Source organism: Rana temporaria, chromosome 6 (genome assembly GCF_905171775.1).
Source record: "Rana temporaria chromosome 6, aRanTem1.1, whole genome shotgun sequence".
Classification (NCBI taxonomy): domain Eukaryota; kingdom Metazoa; phylum Chordata; class Amphibia; order Anura; family Ranidae; genus Rana; species Rana temporaria.
Genome location: NC_053494.1, coordinates 24,594,997 through 24,619,106, shown reverse-complemented (window position 1 = coordinate 24,619,106; position 24,110 = coordinate 24,594,997). Strand labels below are relative to the sequence as shown.

Genomic DNA, 24,110 nt, shown 5'->3' with positions numbered 1-24,110 from the left:
ATACGACGCTGTTCTGACGTTTCCGAAGTCCATACCTAACATGACTTACCCCTGCTTTATGAGGGGTAAAGTTACGCCGGTCGGACGCCTTACGTCAACAGCGTATTTATATACGCCGGGCGCAAGTACTTTCGTGAATCGGCGTATCTAGCTCATTTGCATATTCGATGCGGAAATCAACGGAAGCACCACCTAGCGGCCAGCATAAATATGCACCCCAAGATACGACGGCGTAGGAGACTTACGCCGCTCGTATCTTGGCCAAATCTATGCGTAACTGATTCTAAGAATCAGGCGCATAGATACGACGGCGCACATTCGGACTTACGACCGCGTACGTGGAGATACGCCGTCGTAAGTCCTTTGTGAATCCGGGCCTGGGGGTCTGGGATCCCGCACACAGCCCATGTCCCTTCCCGCGCCTCAGTAGTCCATCTACAGATGGGATGTATAATATAACTAAGAACCCTTTCACACTGAAAGGGCAGGGACGTCGGCGGCAAAGCGCCGCTAGTTTTAGCTGTGCTTTACCGTAGTTTTAGAGGTACTTTTAACCCCCACTAGCGGCAAACTAAAGGGTTCAAAGCGCCACTGCCTTGGCGCTTTGCAGGCACTGACCCATTGATTTCAATGGGCAGGGGCGCTTTAGGAGCGGTGTATACACACACTAAAGCGCCTCAAAGAAGCTACTTGCAGGACATTTTTTGATGTCCTGCCAGCGCATTGCTCCAGTGTGAAAGCACCCGGGCTCTCACACTGGGATTGCAGGTGAGGCTTTTTTCAGGCGCTATTTTTAACGCTAAAGCGCCTGAAAAACGCCTCCAGTGTGAAAGGGGTCTAATGGACCATCTCCTGTACTATTGTCTGCAGTCTCTCATCGTCTCCTGTACTATGTCTGCAGTCTCTGACCATCTCCTGTATCATGTCTGCAGTCTCTGACCATCTCCTGTATCATGTCTGCAGTCTCTGACCATCTCCTACATCATGTCTGCAGTCTCTAATCATCTCCTGTACTATTGTCTGCAGTCTCTGACCATCTCCTATATCATGTCTGCAGTCTCTGACCATCTCCTGTATCATGTCTGCAGTCTTTTTGATAGATTAAAAGTGCATTTTATATACAACTATATAAATCAGACCAAAATGAGGGACAATGAGGAGGAAAGAGGGACAAAAATATTGTTCCTGTACATAAAATGACAGGTCTCTTTCTGCCCCTATGTATGACTCCAGCTCTCCCCCTTCACTATGACCACACACAACAAATGCATCATGTAATAACCAATACTGGCTGGCACGAGAAAGGCTTTGCCCTCAACCAAGATGGCGGCCCCAGGTTCCTTGCAAGGACACACCAACGAGGGAAGTCGATGTGGCAACGCCTACTCCCGTACAGGTTTCCAACACAACGTGCTGATCCACGTAAACATTACGCCCTTGTAGCATAGCAACGCCCCGCTCACTCAAGTAGAAGTCTTATTACACAACGTGCTCCCAATATGCCACGCCCTCGTGGTGAAGTAACCCGCCTCCCACAGAAGTCTATTACCCAATGTGCTGCTCCAAATAAGTCACGCCCTTGTGGAGAAGTAGGTCCCTCCCACAGAAGGCTTTTAGACGACAAGTTGCTGATTCAACTAAGCCACGCCTACCTGTTCAGATAGGTCCCGCCCACGAACGCAGAAGTCTATTACACAACGTGCTTCTCCCCAGTAAGTCACGCCCTTGTGGTTAAAGTAGTGAACGCCCACTCCCGTAGCTTGTTCTATTATACAACGTGCTGCTGTGTAATCCGGGCAGGGTAAAAGGGAAACGGTGTCCAGAGAGGGTCGTGTTCGGGAGAGATCGCCATGTCGTTCTGTTCGTTCTTTGGCGGAGAGAAGTACAAAGATCACTTCGAGAACGGTAATAATAATGTGCGCGTGTGTGTGCGGGGGATAGGAAGAGCCAGCCAATCAGAAAGTTGCATCATCTCTCAGCTGAAACATTGTTACCAACATACTGAATGAATCTCTTATTCTCATTATTTATCATCGATCTCTTCTCATTGATCTTATTATTTATCATCGATCTCTCCTCATTGATCATCGATCTCTTCTCATTGATCTCATTATTGATCATCGATCTCTTCTCATTGATCTCATTATTTATCATCGATCTCTTCTCATTGATCTCATTATTTATCATCGATCTCTTCTCATTGATCTCATTATTGATCATCGATCTCTTCTCATTGATCTCATTATTTATCATCGATCTCTTCTCATTGATCTCATTATTGATCATCGATCTCTTCTCATTGATCTCATTATTTATCATCGATCTCTTCTCATTGATCTCATTATTGATCATCGATCTCTTCTCATTGATCTCATTATTTATCATCGATCTCTTCTCATTGATCTCATTATTTATCATCGATCTCTTCTCATTGATCTCATTATTGATCATCGATCTCTTCTCATTGATCTCATTATTGATCATCGATCTCTTCTCATTGATCTCATTATTGATCATCGATCTCTTCTCATTGATCTCATTATTGATCATCGATCTCTTCTCATTGATCTCATTATTGATCATCGATCTCTTCTCATTGATCTCATTATTGATCATCGATCTCTTCTCATTGATCTCATTATTTATTATCGATCTCTTCTCATTGATCTCATTATTTATCATCGATCTCTTCTCATTGATCTCATTATTTATCATCGATCTCTTCTCCTCTCATTGATCCTATTATTTATCATTGATCTCTCCTCATTGATCTCATATAGCCAGATTCAGAGAGACTTAGGCTGGCGTATCAGTAGATACGCCAGCCTAAGTCTGAATGTGCGTCAGCGCTAATTTAAGCGTATTCTGGTAACCAGATACGCTTAAATTCGGCTCAGATACGAGCGGCGTAAGTGTCTTACACCCTCGTATCCTAAAGTGTAATTTTTAGGCTGACCGCTAGGTGGCGCTTCCATTGCGGTCGGCGTAGAATATGTAAATCACTACTTACGCCTATTCACAAACGTACGCCCGGCCGCCGCAGTACAGATACGCCGTTTACGTAACGCATTATCAGGCCTAAAGTTATTCCATGAAATAGCTGGAATAGTAATGTTAAGTATGGCCGTCGTTCCCGCGTCGAAATTCAAAAATTTTACGTCGTTTGAGTAAGTTGTCCGTGAATAGGGATTTACGTCCACGTCAAAATCAATAGGCCCGTGCGGCGTACTTAGCCGCAATGCACACTGGGAAATGTAGGCGGACGGCGCATGCGCTGTTCCAAAAAGTCAATCACGTCAGGTCAAAGCATATTGCCATAAAACACGCCCCTCAGCCTATTTTGAATTAGGTGCGCTTGCGCCCGCCGCATTTACGCTACGCCGCCGTAAGTTAGGAGGCAAGTACTTTGAGAATACAGTACTTGCCTCTCTGACTTAAGGCGGCGTAGCGTAAATACGATGCGCCGCCTTAAAGTTGCGGCAAACTACGTGAATCTAGCTAATAGACTGTTCTGATGGCCCATACACACGATCCGAATATCGGACGACGGATCGTACGACTTTTTCCGCTTAATGTTTGCAAGTAAAATGAAATAGGTTATTAAAGTCACGAAAATTCTCGTACGACAGAAAAAAATAATCGGAAGTGATGTCATGGGTTGTAATGTATTTGTATTGTATTTTCGAACGACAACTATACTGACTAAACGAAAATAAAGGAACATTTTTGTGCTTGTCCGATCGAATAATATCGGATGAACTGTCGTGATCGGCTCTCGAAAGTAGTGTACACACGATCCGAAAATCGTATGATTCTTCCTCGGACGATCGTTTTCGTCCGATATTCGGATCGTGCGTACGGGCCATTAGTTGTGGGGTCTGTCAGCCTCTTGTAAGGCAGATTTGAGCCAATGGAAAGCTGGTTCCTAAGTAGAGGAAGCCTCATTCACAGTGTTGCGCGGCGTCGCACATACGCTTGGTTTTCTGTGCGTTGCGCTTCACGCACAGGCCGGCCCATTGATTGTACTGAGTTGCACTGCGCATGGCGAAGGATCCCAGGAATTCTTTTTGAGTTTCATGCAATTTTTTTTTTAAGTGTGTGTGTGTGTGTGTGTTTGATTGTTTTTTTCGCACATCTTGTCATGTTTGAGGTGCAATTACCATTGCATATTTTTTTTTTGCTTTCTCTGTGAATGCGCACAATCACACGTTTATGGGCTACACCGGTGGGAATGCCACCTAAAATGCACATTTTTTTTTTTGCGTTTTTCAGGCGCTCCTGTTGAAGTCCACAAAAAAACGGGGGATTCTGCCCCAAAGAATCTCGTGGACTTTATCACACTCTGAGTGACAAGAGTCAGGCAAGGCGGCGCTTGGGTGTGAACAGACACCATTTACATACTATAAATCAGGGTGGACATAAAGCAATGATTTTTTTTTTGATTTTTTTTTTTTTAATCTGATTTATTTGGGATTTAAATACATTTTTTTTTTTTTTTCAAATTAATTTTAATAAAATGCCTTTTGAAGTAAAAATCAATTTAAAGATAGTTTTCTATTTAAGATACATTAATAATTTAGTTTATTCAAGTGGATTTCCAACCAGAAATGCAACTAACGCTTTCTGTGATTGTGACCCCCTGATATGCCACACACAGAGACCCTCTTTTTGGAGGCACCCAGCTCCCCCTTCCTTCCCGGAGCTCTGCGGTGCCGAAAGGAAGATCACCCCCCCTCCCTCCATGCAATCTTCTGGGACATGTCACAGGTCCCAGAAGATTGCCAGGCCGTGCTGCTGACTTTTAAATCGGCGGAATTCCACTTTCAGCATGAAATGGAGCTTAGATACCGTATTTATAGGCGTATACCGCGCACTTTTTTGCCCTGAAAATATACGCCGATACCCACTTCCCGCGCTGTGTTAGAACCACTGCGCCAACATATACTGTACGTCCTTTACGCGAGAGGAGCCGAGCCCGCCCGGCTATACCCGAGTGTACTGCGCTCAGTATATGTCGGCGCAGTGGTTCGAACACAGTGCGGGGATCGAGCGGGGAGGACACCACGATGGCCGCAGAAGGACGCCGGACCGGACGAGGCCGCCGATGGACGACGGGCAGGACGCGATGGGCGACGGGCAAGACACTGACGAGGGGCATCCAAACTGTAAGTATTTTTATTTTTTTTTGCAGTAATTTTCCTTCAAGTTCGGGGGTGTGCTCTATACGCCGGGGCGCGTTATAGCCCAATAAATACGGTATGTAGTATGAGGCTGGGTTCACACTATACTACACGACTTTCATCCTACTTTGCTCTGCGACATTGGTCCTACATTGATCCTACATCGGTCCGACGTCCATCCGACTTTCATGAACAGGATACTACTTTGATCTGACTTTGCCCTGCGACTTGAAGTCCGACTTTCAATGAGCGGGGATCCGACTTGGATCCCTGCCAATATCAGGCACTGTGTTTGATATGAATCTTGAGAGGGAACTCCACGCATTATTTTAACAAAAAAAACGACATGGGTTCCCCTCCAAAGGCATACCAGGCCCATGGGTTTGGTGCAGATTTAAAGGGCAACCCCCCACAACGTTTTTTCATCGTAGGGGGTTCCCCATTAAATCCTCACTAGACCCATGGGCCTGGTATGCCCTTAGAGCGGAACCCATGCCGTTTTTTTTGTTAAAATTTGGCGTGGAGTTCCACCTCAAGATCAGCAGAGTACAAGTCTCATCCCAAAGTCGGAGCGTGCAAGACTGCTTGTACTTTGTAGACGTTATAACTTTTGTGCAAAGCAATCAATAAACCTTATTTTTGCTTTTAAAAAAAAAAAAAAATGGAGAAGGATGCATATTGGCATATTGTTTTCGATACGGCACTGCGTCGCTTAAACTGACAATTGCGTGGATGTGTGACGCTGTACCCAAACAAAATTTAGGTCCTGGTTTTTCCCCACAAATAGAGCTTTCTTTTGGTGGTATTTGATCACCTCTGCGGTTTTTATTTTTTTGCGCTATAAGCCCAAAAAGAGCGACAATTATGGGACAAAAAAAAAAAGAAATATTTTTGCTTATAATAAATATCCCCCCCCCCCTAAAAAAAAAAAAAATCAAATATTTTTGGTAAAAAACAAAAAATCACAATACGTGTATATTGATTGGTTTGCGCAAAAGTTATAGTGTCTACAAAATAGGGGATGACTGCGAATGCAGGAGCAATAATTCTAGTGCCAGATGTCCTCTGCAACTCTAAACTGGTAACCTGTAAAGCGTCACCTATGGAGAATTTTAAGTACTCCAGCTTGGTGCTATTCCACAGACATACGCAATTTTAAAGGGTGACATAATGGGTATCTATTTACTTGGCGTAACATATTTTACCAAAAAGGTGGGTATTATATTGTGTTTGTGTGCAATCAAATTAAAGTGTAATTTTTGTTTATTTTTCCAAAAAATAAAAAATAAATTGCGCAAATACCGTTTTGACATAAAAAATTGAAAAACCCATCATTTCATTCTATAGGGCCTCTGCTAAAAGTGTGTGTGTATTTTTCGGGAAAAAAAAAAATATTTATATATTTTTATTTATATATATATATATATATATATATATATATATATATATATATATATATATATATATATATATATATATATATATATATATATATATATATATATATATATAATTTTTTTTTTTGGTGTGTGTATTTTTGGGGGGAAAAAATGATAGATAGATAGATATATATATATATATATATATATATATATATATATATATATATATATATATATATATATATATATATATATATATATAATCATTTTTTCCCCCCAAAAATTACTTTGAACCCCCAAAAATACACACACCAAAAAAAAAATTATATATATATATATATATATATATATATATATATATATTTTTTTTTTTTCTTTGTGTGTATTTTTGGGGAAAAAAAAATATTATATATATATATATATATATATATATATATATATATATATATATATATATATATATATATATATATATAATTAATATGTGTCCACCCATAAAAAATAAATAAAAATTGAAAAATTGGCTAAAGTTCCCCTTAAAAAAAAAGTGCACTTGATCATTAGATTCTGTGTAATGCCATACATTAAAGCTTGTTCAGCATAAAAACTAATTGCACTAATAACCGTGGTTACCAATTAATAATGTACTAAGTAGAAACAGTACAGCCGTCTATTCCTGGAAGGCATTCAGTGATTTTGGTTAGTTTGCAATATCAGTGTCACAACATGTCTTGTGCTGGGGGGGATCCGGTTATGTAATTTGTAAGAGGAAGTTTACTGACTACATGGAATGGTGTAAAGCTACAGGATCAATTGCCGGTCCTCTTCAAACTAAAAATTGTGACTTTGCTGTAGCATGAAATACCGTATTTATCGCCCTATAGCGCACGTGTCCTTGTGGTGTCCTCCCTGCTTCTCCCACGCTGTTTTTGAACGCCGCCGCTGACATATACCGAGTGCAGTACACTCGGCTGGGCTCGGCCACGCTCGACTCCTCTCGCGGAGCCGATCTTGGCCGGGCCCAGCCGAGTGTACTGCACTCGGTATATGTCCGCGGCGGGCGCTCAGAAAGACGACATATACCGAGTGCAGTACACTCGGCTGGGCTCGGGCACACTCTGCGCGTGGAGCCGAGCGTGGCTGAACCCAGCCGAGTGTACTGCACTCGGTATATGTCGGCGGCGCTCAGAAAGCGAGGATTGGCGTATAACGCGCACCCACGATTTCCCCCTGATTTTAAGGGGGAAAAAAGTGCGTGTTATATGCCGATAAATACGGTATGCGCACTTCATCAATATGGAAGTACATAGAAACAGAATATATACATGAAATTTATATGCAAAATTATACACAACAGTATAGTGTCAAATCTTCCAAAAACATTTGTGTGTTTTATTATATATTAATTTTTTTTTTTTTTTTTAATAAAAAAATAAATGTGTGTGTGTGTCCCATGCGACTAGTCCAATCTTCATTCAGCGCAATAAATCCATGCGTAAAGTTCATCAGAGAATGTCCAAATTCATAACGGAAATCTCATAATATCACATGCAATAAAAATACAGCGCAGTATCTCAGGTATCCAAAACCGCAATAAAGTGGCGCCGTGCTTTCTAGGAAATTGATCTTCACAATTCCTCCTTCGCACCCAACCCAGAGTCCTTCACTTTTCACACTGCCTACCCACCACTCTCAAACACCGTCAGGATTTATTCATATAAAAGCAACCAGATCCTTTCCAGTGAATTAAATAATAATGAAAGCCCAAAGGAGTATGGAGATTTCTGTAAATTATTTCTAAGACTTTGTGTCTCTGTTTTTCTATGATCAGGAATATACGTGTGTGCCAAATGTGGCTACGAGCTCTTCTCCAGCCGCACCAAGTATGAACACTCGTCGCCGTGGCCGGCCTTCACAGAGACCATCCACGAGGACAGCGTCTCCAAATATGTGGAACGGCCCAATGCTCTTAAGGTGAGAAAACCTCATGGATTCCATAAACCACATGACCACCAGGGTATTGTCTGCGGAAGATTGTACATGACTATTTATAATCCATAGGGGTCTTCATTAAAGATGCAAAGGTCCTACTTCTTAGCCACTTAAGGACCTTGGCTGTTTTTCAGATTTGGCGTTTACAAGACTAAAACAGTTTTTTTTTTGCTAGAAAATTGCTTAAAACCCCGAAACATTATATATAGTTTTTTCTAACACCCTAGAGAATAAAATGGCGGTTCTTCTGTCTGTAACTCCACACAGCAATGCAAGACTTTCTCCCTGGTGTGGAGAAAGCCTCTCGAGGGGGCGAGCAAGGAGTGTCAGGATGCCCACTAACACACAGCTCCTTTCTCTATCTGCAAAGTAGAGTGTCCTGACACTCCTGCTCGCCCCCTTAAGAGGCTTTCTCCACACAGAACAGGAAGTGAGGATTTCTCAGAAGAAATGAGGACATTTAAAAGCAAAATGGAAGGATGAGGTAAGTGAAGGAGGACTGCACTAAGGTAAAGGAAGCTATTTAGGGATTTTTTTTTTTTTTTACCTTTACAACCCCTTTAAGCTGTGATGGTATCGACGGAGTGCTAAGTGGCCCTCCAAACGGCATTTTATTTTATTGCCTAGGTGATCACTAGTGGGAGAAAGGTGAGCGGAGCTGCTGAGTCACTGCTGGGAAGGGGGAGAAAGGTGAGCGGAGCTCCTGAGTCACTGCTGGGAAGGGGGAGAAAGGTGAGCGGAGCTGCTGAGTCACTGCTGGGAAGGGGGAGAAAGGTGAGCGGAGCTGCTGAGTCACTGCTGGGAAGCGGGAGAAAGGTGAGCGGAGCTGCTGAGTCACTGCTGGGAAGGGAGAGAAAGGTGAGCGGAGCTCCTGAGTCACTGCTGGGAAGGGGGAGAAAGGTGAGTGGAGCTGCTGAGTCACTGCTGGGAAGGGGAAGAAAGGTGAGCGGAGCGGCTGAGTCACTGCTGGGAAGTGGGAGAAAGGTGAGCGGAGCTGCTGAGTCACTGCTGGGAAGGGGGAGAAAGGTGAGTGGAGCTGCTGAGTCACTGCTGGGAAGGGGAAGAAAGGTGAGCGGAGCGGCTGAGTCACTGCTGGGAAGTGGGAGAAAGGTGAGCGGAGCTGCTGAGTCACTGCTGGGAAGGGGAAGAAAGGTGAGCAGAGCGGCTGAGTCACTGCTGGGAAGTGGGAGAAAGGTGAGCGGAGCTGCTGAGTCACTGCTGGGAAGGGGGAGAAAGGTGAGCGGAGCTGAGCTGCTGATTTTGGTTGCAGGGAGAGTTGAGCTGCTGAGTCACTTTTGGGAAGAAGAGCAGGGGGGTGGTGGGCGGAATGAGCTGCTACATCACTGCTGGGAGAGGTGAGCTGCGTACTCCCTGCTTATAAGGGAGAGCACAGGGAGCTGAGGTGCCAAGTCACTGCTGGGAGGAAAGAAGAGGGGAAACTTAGCTGTTTTTTAATTACTTTTTGGAATAGAAGGAACGGAACTACTGACAGAGGGACTTGAAATTACTTAAAGCGGGGGTTCCCCCATTAAACTACTTTCTAGTATTACAATGTCCCGACACATTACAATACAATTATGCCTATTTTTTTTTTTATGCTGTTCATACCTCAGTACAGCTAGTTCACCCGTGGCTTCCGGAGTTGCGAATCCCGCGGGAGTGGGCGTTCCTAACTTGCTGGTGATTGACGTGATGACCAAAAACCAAGAAGCCAAACGGCGAGTCGGCGCTATACTGCGCCTGCGCACCGCCGTTCGGCTCCTTTCGACAATCGTGACGCAGCTTACGCGATGGGGGGGAGCTCTCTCCCGCAGGATTCGCAACCCGGAAGCCGCGGGTGAACTAGCTGTACCGAGGTATGTACAGCATAAAAAAAATAGGCATAGTTGTATTGTAATGTGTCGGGACATTGTAATACTAGAAAGTAGTTTTAGGGTGAACCCCCGCTTTAATGTTTCTCCTTTAACTAAGGAGGATTTGCTCCACAGTACGTGCAGCTATAGAGATCAGTGGGGGGTGTTTTAAAGTGAATTTACTGCTTAATAAGAACATGCATATACGTGAATGTCCATCACCTGACCACACTGGTTACACTTTAAAGGGTCAGATGTGAGTGGAAGTTGTTAAGCTGCTTTATTGTATACTAGCCAGGAATTGACAAATTGGCTTTGAATCTAGGAGCCTCCATCACTGATTGGAAGCTTCAGCAGGGCCAGGGCTCTAGACAGGTTCCCTTTAATTTTATCACTGTATCCTTCACACCTTTGTCTGGAGTTTCTGCACTAAGTCATGTCACTTTGCTTCTCCAGGTCTCCTGCGGGAAGTGCAGCAATGGACTAGGTCATGAGTTTTTAAATGACGGACCAAAGAAGAACCAGTCCCGCTTCTGAATATTCAGCGACTCGATTAAGTTCGTCCCCAAAGGTAACTATCCAAGCAATCTTATAAGTGGAACCATAAATGAAAGACCCTCACATCTTTAATCTGTGCATGTCGGGGGATGGGGACAGGAGCTTCCATTGAAGGTACAGTGGAACCTTGGATGATGAGCATAATCTGTTCCAGGAGAATGCTCGAAATCCAAAGCACTCACATATCAAAGCGAGTTTCCTGATAGAAGTCAATGGAAATGAAAATAACTTGTTCCGCATTGACTTCTATGGCATGCAATACCGCATGTGGCCAGAGGTGGGGGGGGGGGTGTCGGAGAGCCTCGTAAATACTCAGACAGCTCGGCTGAACTCGTAAACCCTGAGAGGCTTGGGAATGGAGTGTTTGAGTATTTCCGATCGGCTCTGGTGCCCCCGGACCTCTGGCCAAATGTGGTACTTCACACCGCAGAGGCTTGAATCCTGCTCGCTTTGCAAGACAACACCCAGAAACAGAGTCGAGATTAAAAAAAAAACAAAACATGCTTGTATTGCGAAAGCTCGTTAAAGCGGGGGTTCACCCTTAGAGGGCACTTTTTAGCCTTAGATTCCTACTCGTTTTCTCTAGGGGAATCGGCTATTTGTTTTAAAATATGAGCCGTACTTACCGTTTACGAGATGCATCCTCTCCGTCGCTTCCGGGTATGGGCTGCGGGAATGGGCGTTCCTTCTTGATTGACAGTCTTCCGAGAGGCTTCCGACGGTCACATCCATCCATCGCGTCACGATTTTCCGAAAGAAGCCGAACGTCGGTGCGCAGGCGCAGTATAGAGCCGCACCGACGTTCGGCTTCTTTCGGCTACGAGTGACGCGATGGATGCGACCGTCGGAAGCCTCTCGGAAGACTGTCAATCAAGAAGGAACGCCCGCTCCTGAAGTCCCATACCCGGAAGCGACGGAAGAAGATGCATCTCGAAAACGGGTAAGTACTGCTCATATTTTGATACAAATGGCCGATTCCCCTAGACCAAACGAGCAGGAATCTAAGGGGAGAAAAAAAAAATTTAATAAATGGGTGAACTCCCGCTTTAACTGCATTACTCGCAATCCAAAATTTCACTGTACTAGTTTCCTGGCTGTGTCTTCGTGACTTTTGGATGACAAACTTGGAACATACATGCTGTAAATGGGTCAGGAAAGTGTCCGAATTCCTTATATCTATACCGATTCTGGGTCAGTATTTTATAGTGTAGGACCAGGAAAGGGTTCCCCCTTACGGGACTTTTAAGGCCCTGGTGATTGTATGTACAGTCACCACGGATACTACATAATATTCAGAGTAGAGAAAAAGTGTGAAAAAATATAATTTTATTATAGAAAGATAAAAAATATTGTCAAAATACATGTAAACATAATACAAGGCTGTGCATATGCACGTAAAAAAAAAAAATACAACAAGACTGTACAGTGGAACCTCCGATTACGAGGAGTTGTCTGGCCACCATGGGAGAGACCTGCCAAAGTGGGCCAGTCTCGATGAAGTCCAGGGCCAAATTTCTGTCCCAGTCCAGCCCTGGGGGAGATTTTCAAAATCTGGTACATCTTCGCACACTAACCAATCAGCTTTCAGGCTTTTAATGCCAAAGCTTAATAGAATGTGTGTGAGATGAACCGGCTCACCCCGCAGTTCTTATATCTCTATGGTTGATGGGTAACCTGATTTTACTGTAATGAGCCGAGTCCTTCACTATTGGACTTTATACCGGTAGAAATATTTAGCAGATCAGCATTTATTCTTTGTGTCGCGTGACACCAGTGTTGCTGTCTTGGCCGTGTAAGTAATGTTGTTTATCACATCCAAGGTTACCTCTGATTGTATGTATCTTTTGACCCCATTTTGCTAAGTGCTGAACAACCATTAATCTTGGCTTTACAGTGATTGTTAAGCTTCAGAGTTTGTGTGTTTTTATTTTTTTAATAACAAACATGTTATACTTGCCTCCTCTGTGCAAGGATTTTGCAAAGGGTGGCCCCGATCCTCTTTTTTTCTGGGGTCTCTCCATGGGGGCACTTGTGCGGGCACGCTCCCGAGTTCTGCTCCATTGACACAGACAGCAGGACTCGGCCCCGCCCCCGCATCACTGGATTTGATTGACAGTAGCGGGAGCCAATGGCTGCGTGCTATCAAGTGTACACTCCCCCCCCCCCCCCCCCCCCCTGTCATGCTCAGTAGGCACTGTCAAACATGACCCATCCATTCAAGTTGATGGAGCTGCTTTGCAACCACTGCACACAACACGCGTAATTGCAGAGTGGTAGTGCAGCATTTGACCGACTGCCATCATTATACGACAGCAGGTCGGCTTGTTCCCACGACTTGCCGTAGCTGTACATCGGTCACTTTTTAACAGCTACAGCGGGCGCGCGCCCACGGTCCGGCGGGGGAGCCAGTGCGCGTGGCCGTGATGTTCGTCAGCCACCTGCGATCGATCCACAGAGAGCCAGAATGGGGATCTGTCAATGTAAACAAATAGATCCCCGTTCTGTCAGGGGAGTAGAGAGAGATCATTTGTTTCTAGTGATTAAAGAACAGCCCTCTCCCTCTCTCAACACATTTAACCCTCTTCTCTGCCAGTGACATTTATACAGTAATTGGTGCATTTTTATAGCACCGATGACTGTATAAGTGTCCGTGGTCCCAAAAAAGTATCAAGTGTCTGATCTGTCAGCTGCAATGTCGCAGTCCTGCAAAAAAAATCGCTCCCCATTACATTAGTAAAAAAAAATTATAAAAATGCCATAAATCTATCCCCTATTTTGTAGATGCTATAGCATTTTTGGTAAAAAAAAAAAATAGAATAGATATTGACCAAAAGTGATAAAGAATTATTTATTTTATTTTCCTTTTTTTTTTTTTGGGATAACGATCTTTATTTTTGAGCAAAAACTCAAAAATGTATTTTTTTTTCAAAATTGTCGGCCCATTTACAGCGCAAATATTAAAAACCGCAGAAGTGATCAAATACCACCAAAAAGAAGCTCTATTTGTGGGAAAAAGAGGACATCGATTTTTTTATATATATTTTGGATACAGCGTCGCACGACAATTTTCAGTTAAAGCAACGCAGTGCCGTATCGCAAAAAATGGCCTGGTCAATAAGGGGGCAATACGTCCTGTCTTTAGGTGGTTAACTACTTGAGCCCCGGGCCATAGTCAAAAGACGGCCTCACGGTGGCTCTGTAAATCCAGGAGGACGTCATATGACGTCCTCGGGTCCTCTGGCCACTGGCCGCGATGTCCGCCATGGAACCCGCGATCGGCAGTGACAGAGCAGGGACGTGGAGCTCTGTGTGTAAAACACAGAGCTTCACGTCCTGTCAGGGAGAGGAGACAGATGTTGTGTCCCTTGTACCAAGGGACACCGATCGGTCACCCCCCTCCACACACAGTTAGAACACACCCAGGATACACATTTAACCCCTTCCTCGCCCCCTAGTGTTAACCCCTTCCCTGCCAGTCACATTTATACAGTAATCAATGCATTTTTATAGCACTGATCGCTGTATAAATGTGAATGGTCCCAAAAATGTGTCAAAAGTGTCCGATGTGTCCACTGCAATATTACAGTCCTGACAAAATTTGCAGCTTGCCGTATTACTAGTAAAACAAAAATAATAAAAAAAATGTCAGAATTCTATCCCCTATTTTGTAGTCACTATAACTTTTGCGCAAACCAATCACAATACGCTTATTGCGATTTTTTTTTTTTTTTTGACCAAAAATATGTAGAATACGTATCGGCCTAAACTGAGAAAAAAAATATTTTCTTTTAAAAAAAATTGGATATTTATTATAGCAAAAAATTATTGTGTTTTTTTTTTTTTTTCAAAATTGTCGCCCTTTTTTTGTTTATAGCGCAAAAAATAAAAACCGCAGAGGTGATCAAATACCACCAAAAGAAAGCTCTATTTGTGGGAAAAAAAGGACGCCAATTTTGTTTGGGAGACACGTCGCACGACCACGCAATTTTTAATTTAAATCGACGCAGTGCTGAAAGCTGAAATTTCGCCTGGGCAGGAAGGTGGTATATGTGCCCAGTAAGCAAGTGGTTAAAGGGATAAAACTGGCAATGAGGAGGCGATACAATGCCTCCTCATTGCCTGTCATATTCTCTCTGAAGAGCGATCCGATTGTAGATTGATCTTCAGAGAGCAAAAGCAAGTATTAACGAAGGCTTAGGAACAGTTTTCCTATAAGACTACATTAATAATTTGCAAACTTTTATTGAATTGATATATTTCGGATAGCGAGTGTAGTTCAGGAAGTTCTCATCATATAAGTATATTCCTTATAATCTGCATATGAGATATAAATGCGTGCGCTGTGATTGGTTGCAGAAACCCATCACCTCTAATTGTTCCGGACTGGTAAGACTTGCGGTACGACGCAAGAGACTATTAATAGGTTGATTTCCTGGTATAACAATATAAACCTTTTAATTGTTCTTCTCTCCTTGTCCAGACAAAGTCGGCGGGGGAGCGGATCGAGCCTAAAGCCCGCAAATGTATTAAACGGGGATGTGCTGAACCTTTCCTGACGGTCCATCAGCGGATGAATCGGCTGTGATAAACCCTTACCGGACGTCTCGGCTGAAGATTATACCTGCTGGCATCAGATGTGGTTCAGGGCCTCCTGCTGGACGCACCCACAATGCACCTGCAATACGAATGTAGCAATAGCCGCCATATGGTCACTTCACAGTTTTCCCATAATTGCTTTTTTTTTTTCTGCCAATTTGATACAAGATAATTTATTAGTGAACACTGTTCCCAATACCTGTGCGCCAAACATTTGTTGTCGGAATTTCTGACAACAAATTGTCCGATAGAGCTTACAGACAGTCGAATTATCCGACAACACGTCCATCAGACAATTATTGTCGGACTATCGGATCGTGTGTGGCCTTTAGTAGGTCCTGAGGACAGGCGTCAAAACACTGTTCTAGAGGAATCTCACAAGTATGGTCTACATGACATACTTGGAACTCTTCTTTAATGAAATAGTGACAATGGTTGTGATTTTAATGGTAATTGTGTGTTTTTATCATGATGAAATGCTTCCAAATTATTATAGAGATACTTTGGTGGGAAATTGAAATCTCTGAACCAAACCTTCTGTAACATCTTTTTTAAATCAAAAATATATATATTGTTTTCTTTTTTTTAATAAGAACCACAAAACATTATTTGAAAATCCTCATAAATGCCTCCCCCTTCTGTAGCGTGGCGGGGGCTTTGCCGCACCCTCTGCTGTAACGTTGCTGGAGCCTGGCCGCGCCCTCTGCTGTAGCGGGAGCCTGGCCACACCCTCTGCTGTAACGTAGCGGGAGCCTGGCCACGCCCTCTGCTGTAACGTAGCGGGAGCCTGACCACGCCCTCTGCTGTAACGTGGCGGGAGCCTGGCCACGCCCTCTGCTGTAACGTGGCAGGAGCCTGGCCACGCCCTCTGCTGTAACGTGGCGAGAGCCTGGCCACGCCCTCTGCTGTAACGTAGCGGGAGCCTGGCCACGTCCTCTGCTGTAACGTAGCGGGAGCCTGGCCACATCCTCTGCTGTAACGTAGCGGGAGCCTGGCCACGCCCTCTGCTGTAACGTAGCGGGAGCCTGGCCACGCCCTCTGCTGTAACGTAGCGGGAGCCTGGCCACGCCCTCTGCTGTAACGTAGCGGGAGACTGGCCACGCCCTCTGCTGTAACGTGGCGGGAGCCTGGCCACGCCCTCTGCTGTAACGTGGCGGGAGCCTGGCCACGCCCTCTGCTGTAACGTAGCAGGAGCCTGGCCACGCCCGTTGCTGTAATGTAGTGGGGGCCTGGTAACGCCCTCCGCTGTAGCATGGCAGTAGACTGTTATGATTTTGTTATGCTAATTGTTTATGTGATTGTCCTAAACATACATAAAGCTCTCATTAATCAGTGTTTGGGAAGAACTTTCCAGGACTGTCTATAGCTAGTCATATTAGTTGATTAGGGATTACACCCCTTACTCAACGGCATATGTACTCCCATTATTTTGGCTAATTTGGGGAGAAACTTAATACGGTACTCCAGTTTTGGACACATGTCTTAGCTGGGCAGATCTTAAAGTGATACTAAAGGTTTGAGTATTATTTTTTTCTAAATAACAAACATATCCTACTTGCCTCCACTGTGCAGTTAATTTTGCACAATGTGGCCCCGAACACCATCTTCTGGGGTGCCAAGGCGCCTCTCGCGGCTCCTCCCCACATCAGATAACCCCCTGGGGGAAGCGCTCTTCCGGGGGGTTACTTTGCGGGCGCGCTCCAGAGTCCAGCATCCATGGCTGCCGAATGCAGGACTCAGGCCGGCGCCCGCGTCATTGGATTTGATTGACAGCAGCGGGAGCCAATGGCTGCACTGCAATCAATCTATCCAATCAAGAGCTAAGAACCCCTGGGCAGAGACAGTGCGTCCTCGCCATGGGACATTCCAGGGCCAGGATACGTTAAACGGGGGGCTGGGGGGCCAGTCGTTTTTTCACCTTGATGCATTAAGGTGAAAAAAACAGGAGGGTTTACAACCCCCTTAGGCCAAGACCGTTTCATGTGCCAAGTCCACTGAACTATGTAGGATTTTCATTTCAGTTTTTTTTTTTTTCTAATATTGCACTGTGAGAATTGCACTGGTTTGTGAAGTCAGAACAGGCCAAGACTATTTTACACATAGACACTTTAATAAATGAGGCGCAGCAAGACATAAGATCGCCACGGACATGCAAGCATCTCCTGACAACCTGTAATGTTTGCTTCCATTTTCCAGTTAAACATGTGCATCCAGCTTGTCCTTATTAGCCTAATGCCGCGTACACACGATCGGATTTTCCGTTGGGAAAAAACATCCAAGGTTTTTCCAACGGAAAATCCGATTGTGTGTACGCGGCATTAGACAAACAAGGACAAGCTGGATGAATTCCGCTCAAGCTCGGCTTGCATACACACGGTCACACAAAAGTTCTCTGAACTTTCGACCGTCGAGAGCGCGGTGACGTACAACACTACGACGAGCCGAGAAAATTAAGTTGAATACTTCCGAGCATGCACCGGAATTTTTCGCAATCGGAATTGCTACAGATGATCGGTATTTCCGATTTGAGAACCAGCTGTCAAATTTTTGTTGCCGGAAATTCCGACAAGAAAAGTCCGATGGAGCATACACACAGTTGGAATTTCCAACCAAAAGCTCATATCGGACTTTTCTTGTCGGAATTTCCGATCATCTGTACGGGGCATTAGTGTGCAAATTTAGGGAATGAGAAGACCTCTGTGACAACGTTTATCTTGGACCTGGGGGACACCTTAAAGCGGATCTCCACTCTAAAGTGGAGTCCCGCTGATCGGAACCCTCCCCCCCTCCGGTGTCACATTTGACACCTTTCAGGGGGGAGGGGGGTGCAGATACCTGTCTACAGACAGGTGTCTGAACCCACTTCCGGCCCTACGATACGGGCAAAGGACGGGTTTTTTCCTTCCTTCCCGTCCGTCCCCCCGTTGTATGCTGGGAACACTCGGCTCCCAGCACACAGCGGGAGCCAATCGGCGGGCGCAGCGCGACTCGCGCATGCGCCGTAGGGAACCGGGCAGTGAAGCCGGAGCGCTTCACTTCCTGGTTCCCTCACCGAGGATGGAGGGGGGAGCAGCAGGGTGACGAGCGATCGGCTCGTCATCTGCTGCGATCACCGCTGGACTCCAGGACAGGTAAGTGTCCTTATATTAAAAGTCAGCAGCTGCAGTATTTGTATCTGCTGGCTTTTAATATATTTTTCCCCATGGCACATCCGCTTTAATGGCTTTCCCTCTACATATTCTGGGGTCAGCTATGTCTGCTTTCGTCCCTAAACAGAAGATTGTCAAAATCATTGGGTGATGAATTTCTCTTGTCCATGGCTACTTTTTTAGCATTTATCTACTGTATTTCATGTATAAAATCAGAAGAAAAAAGTTGTTGTCCATTGCAGCCAGGGGAGGACTGACAACTCATGGGGCCCCCGGGCAATAGAAGATTATGGGGCCCCCGGGCTTACAGATGGCCACCACGCCAGGAGGCAGTGCAGAGGCGGGGCAGCTAAAATCTTGGGATTTTCACATCAAAAGCATGTCGGTTTCGTACATATCAGGGACAGATGTAAAAAAAAACAACGATTTTTACATACTGTCCCTGGTTTTACTGAGCCTGGCAACCCTGATGTGGCCCCCTAGTGGCATGGGGCCCTTGGGCAGCGGCCCGAGTGCCTCAATGGTCAGTCCGCCCCTGATTGCAGCCAATAAGTTCACAACTTTCAGGTCTACTCTGCCCTGGGACTGTTTATTTTGGCAATGGGCAACGTAATATTCTTTTTATTTATTTATTTTTCTGCTGTAACAGTTTGTGTTTAGCCCCAGCGTTCTAGTGCCAGGGGTTAATCAGATTATATGAAGGTCCATGCTGCTCAATGCACCTCCTATTCACCGTTCATTAATAAATGGTTTGATTTTACTCTTGTGTGCTCTTTTTTTTTTTTTTTTTTATTCTCCAAATTAAGATGATTACAAAAGTTGTAACTACGGTATTCGGCAACCCCTTGGGTTGTGTCACACTAGCAATCCTGTTACTGTCAGAAAACCACCGGCAACAGTATCGCATAGGAGATCACTGACCTGCTCCTATGGCGTTGCTTCCTCCTCCTGGCCCAAAATTGCAGAATCTTATTGGTTGTAAACCTCAGACACGAAATATGAACAAAGCATATCCTTCTATGGCAGGGGGCCAGTTCACGGTCCCTCAGACTGTTGGGGGGGCCGGACTATAGTTTAGAAGAAAATATGAACCTATGCGCACATCGGGCTAGATCCAGCAAGAATTTACGACGGCGTATCTATTGATACGCCGCGTAAATTCAAAGCTGCGCCGGCGTATCTTCTTTCTGTATTCAGAAAGCAAGATACGCCGAAATTAGGCTAAGATCCGACTGGCGTAAGTCTCCCACGCCGTCGTATCTTGGTTGCATATTTACGCTGGCCGCTAGGTGGCGCTTCTTTCGATTTCAGCGTAGAATATGCAAATGAGCTGGATACGCCGATTAAGAAACGTACGTGCGCCCAGCGGATTTTTTTACGTCGTTTGCGTAAGGCTTTTTCCGGCGTGACGTTACTCCTGCTATATGAGGCATAGCCAATGTTGAGTATGGACGTCGTTCCCGCGTCAAATTTTGAAAATTTTACGTCGTTCGCGAATAGGGCTTTGCGTAAATTACGTTCACGTCGAAAGCATTGACTTTTTGCGACGTGATTGGGAGCATGCGCACTGGGATACGGTCACGGCCGGCGCATGCGCTGTTTGTGAGAAACGTCATTTACGTGGGGTCATGTTTTATTTACATACGCCCACCTCTTGACAATTTGAATTCGGCGCGCTTACGCTGGCAGATTTACGCTACGCCGCCGCAACTTACGGAGCAAGTGCTTTGTGAATACTGCACTTGCCTATCTAAATTGTGGCGGCGTAGCGTAAATAACATATGCTACGCCCGCACAAATTTACATCCCCCTACCTGAATCTAGCCCATCTTATTTGAAGTGCAAAAAAACCAGGAAAAAACAATACAATATTTTAAAAAAACAACAATTTTAATCAACATAAACGTATTGGTATTTCACAGACTCCCCTAATCATGGAACCCCCCCCCCCCCCCCCCCACAGCATTTGATCTAGAGGGAAGTTTGTGGGTAAATTTGGGTCATTACATTCTAGATCTTACTCATCAACACTTTCCACATGCCTGTTGTCGTGATGAAAATGCGGACAATTATTTCACAAGGTAGTAACACTGCAACCTGTTCAGGGAAAGGGAAAATGCTCATTGCTTCATAAAAACCACAAGAACATTTTCATTATATTACACACTATTAAACAAACATGACATGGCATGACTCTTTCCCAATTTTTTTTTGTTGATTCAGCAAGGAGGAACCTTTGAAATAATTTTTAGGTCTCATAGAAAACCTGAAAATTAATGTCTGCACTGCATTGTCGGTCCTAGATGACAATATAAAATAAAAAATAAAGAATGTAATGTAGATATTTGACAACCAAACCTGCTCTGCTTTGTGTGGAAGAATCGTGTTCACTAATCAGTCAATTAAATGTATAGTAATGGCCAAAAATAAAAACACAGTGGCAATTGTAGTGTCCCGCTTACATTGCTGGTCAGTGGAGAAGTTCTTCTTTACATTAGTGATCAGTGCAGATGGGTCCCCTTACATTGCTGGTCAGTGGAGAAGTGCTCTCTTACGTAGCTACTCAGTGGAGAGGTTCTTATTACATTGGATCAACTTTACCTACAAATCGTAATACTCAGTTATTTTATGTACATTTAGGAAAGTATCCAGGCCTTTCTTAAAGCAATCTACTGAGCTGGCCAGAACCACCTCTGGAGGGAGTCTGTTCCACATTTTCACAGCTCTTACTGTGAAAAAACCTTTCCGTATTTGGAGATGAAATCTCTTTTCCTCTAGACGTAAAGAGTGCCCCAGTGTCCTCTGTGTTGACCGTAAAGTGAATAACTCAACACCAAGTCCACTGTATGGACCTCAAAGACAAAACTTTTTTCTTGTTTTGGATAGAGGCGAGAGACACCTGCCAGGTTTTTATTGCTGTCTGTGTCTCGTCAGGGTAATTCACACTCTCTATTTGTCCCGTTTACCATTATCACCGGGAGTGAAAGAAAATCCCAAAGTTAGGGTTGTCACTGGAGCAGGAATAGAAGGAAAATCTTCCAATGGGGACATCTCTTATTCATCAGAACCAGGGTCCCCATTGGAAGATTTCTTCTCTTTTACTGTTCTGGGTATAACCCCAATTTTGGGATTTATTTTCACTTTTGATGATCACAGTATGACAAATAGAGAGAGAATTACCCTAAAAAGGTCTCAGGCAGCAATAAAATCTTGACAGGTGTTCCAATTCCTCTTCGCTCTATCCAAAACTTTTATTTCTTCTTTAACCTCTTGGTACCTCTGCAGTTCTGATGTCTATAGATATGTGCCTAGCATGGCTTACTGCAAATCAGCACCTGTCCACTTGCCAGGCTCTGTACAGGGATCATTAGTTGGTAAAGATAAGATTTCTCAGTCACACATTAAATTGCAGTAACTCATAGCCATCAATTAGCAATTATATTTAAAGATATGACACCTAAACACTGAAAGTCGATTGGTTGCTTTGAAGCCCTGCACTTTGTATATCATCGCCGCCCTTATACTGAGAGGTTTAGTCATTTTTGGTGACGTTTTGTAATATCTCAAAAACAACACTAGATGGTGCTATAGCACTACAGTGAGCAAGGCTTAGAACAGGTTGGGTGAACTTGAAGTGAATCTGAACTCACACAATGCAGATTTGTAATTTTTGAGGGGGGGGGGGGGGGGATAGAAATGTTTATTGTGCCTAAGCAGTACCCAGCAGATAGTACAAGTGGCAACGCATTTGGTGGGCACAGAAACCACCCTGAAGCCCTTTTTAGTTTTTAAGAAATGCAATGAGGAAGCAACACATTGGGGTTGATTTACTAAAATTGGAGAGTGCAAAATCTTGTGCAGCTGTGCATAGTAGCCAATCAGCTTCTAACTTCAGCTTGTTCAATTCAACTTTGACAATAAAACCTGGAAGCTGATTGGTTGGTTTCTATGCAGCGGCGTATCAGATTTTGCACTCTCTGGTTTTAGTAAATCAACTCTATTGTCTCCTCACTGCCTGTCAAATGTCCTGTGAAAAGCAATCCATCGCAGATAGCCCTTCAGGGGGGCAGCAGGGACTGCTGCACAGTAAAACAAGCGCTTATCCCTGTTTTTATTGGTACCTGCTCCCACTTCTGAAATCCTTGCCTAGGTGAAGGTGATGTAGCTCCTTCAGACCCACTACCAGCCCACAGCCCCCTGGGACACATCACACATCCCAGGAGGCTGCAGGACCAGTCTCTCTGCGGTGCACAATTTCAATCTTCATTAATTATTATTTTATTTATTACGGGAAAAAAGCTGTTCAAACATGCCTGGCCCTATGTGAAAAAGTAGTTGCCCCCTCCCATGCTGAATCATGAATGAACTGTGATTAACCACAATTTTTTGGAAAGCTGAGTTAAATTTCACTTGCCACATCCAGGCTTGATTACTGCCAGACCTGTTGAATCAAGAAATCACATAAATAGAAGCTGTCTGACAAAGTGAAGCGCACTAACAGATCACAATAAGCCACACAATCTAAAAAAATTCAAGAACAGATTAGAAACAAATTAATGTACATGTATCGGTCTAGGAAGGGTTTCAAAGCCATTTCTAATGCCGCATATACACGATCATTTTTCGGGTTGTAAAAAACGGCGTTTTTTCAAAATGTCATTTAAAATGATCGTGTGTGGGCTTCAGAGCATTTTTCGGGTTCTGAAAAACAGGCAAAAAAAAAATTCGAACATGCTGTATTTTTTCACGACGTTTTAAACTATGTCGTTTTTCGGGTTGTAAAAAATGGTCGTGTGTGGGCTTTAACGACGTGAAAAACCTGTGCATGCTCAGAAGTAAGTTATGAGACGGGAGCGCTCCTTCTGGTAAAACTACCGCTCGTAAGGGAGTAAGCACATTCATCACGCTGTAACAGACAGAAAGGCGCGAATCGTCTTTTACTAACACAAAATCAGCTAAAGCAGCCCAAAGGGTGGCGCCATCCGCATGGAACTTTCCCTTTAGAGTGCCGTCGTACGTGTTGTACGTCACAGCGCTTTGCTAGAGCATTTTTTTTTAACGATCGTGTGTAGGCAAGACCGTTTTAATGATGAAGTTGAAAAAAACGTTGTTTTTTCTAGAGCCTGAAAAAGGTTGTTTTTTACAACCCGAAAAATGATCGTGTGTACGCAGCATAAGGCTTTGGGATACTTTGGCGTATTGTAAGTGGGATACTTTGTGTCATTTGTGTAGTAATGATTTTCTTCTGGTGACTTGACGATGCAGCCCATTTTTCTTCAAGTGCCTCCTTATTGTGCATCTTGAAACAGCCACACCACATGTTTTCAGAGAGTCCTGTATTTCACCTGAAGTTATTTGTGGGTTTTTCTTTGCATCCCAAACAATTTTCCTGGCAGTTGT

General features: G+C 44.2%; 1 protein-coding gene across 1 annotated transcript; it reads left to right on the top strand.

The window, feature by feature from the left end:
• The first annotated feature begins 1,721 nt into the window (after window positions 1–1,721).
• On the top strand, window positions 1,722–16,094 carry MSRB1 (methionine sulfoxide reductase B1). The gene is made up of 4 exons (XM_040356466.1): window positions 1,722–1,905; window positions 8,394–8,536; window positions 10,864–10,978; window positions 15,446–16,094. Exons 1-4 carry the CDS (start codon window positions 1,851–1,853, stop codon window positions 15,475–15,477), a joined length of 345 nt encoding a protein of 114 aa, XP_040212400.1. The 5' UTR covers window positions 1,722–1,850; the 3' UTR covers window positions 15,478–16,094.
• Window positions 16,095–24,110: the final 8,016 nt, after the last annotated feature.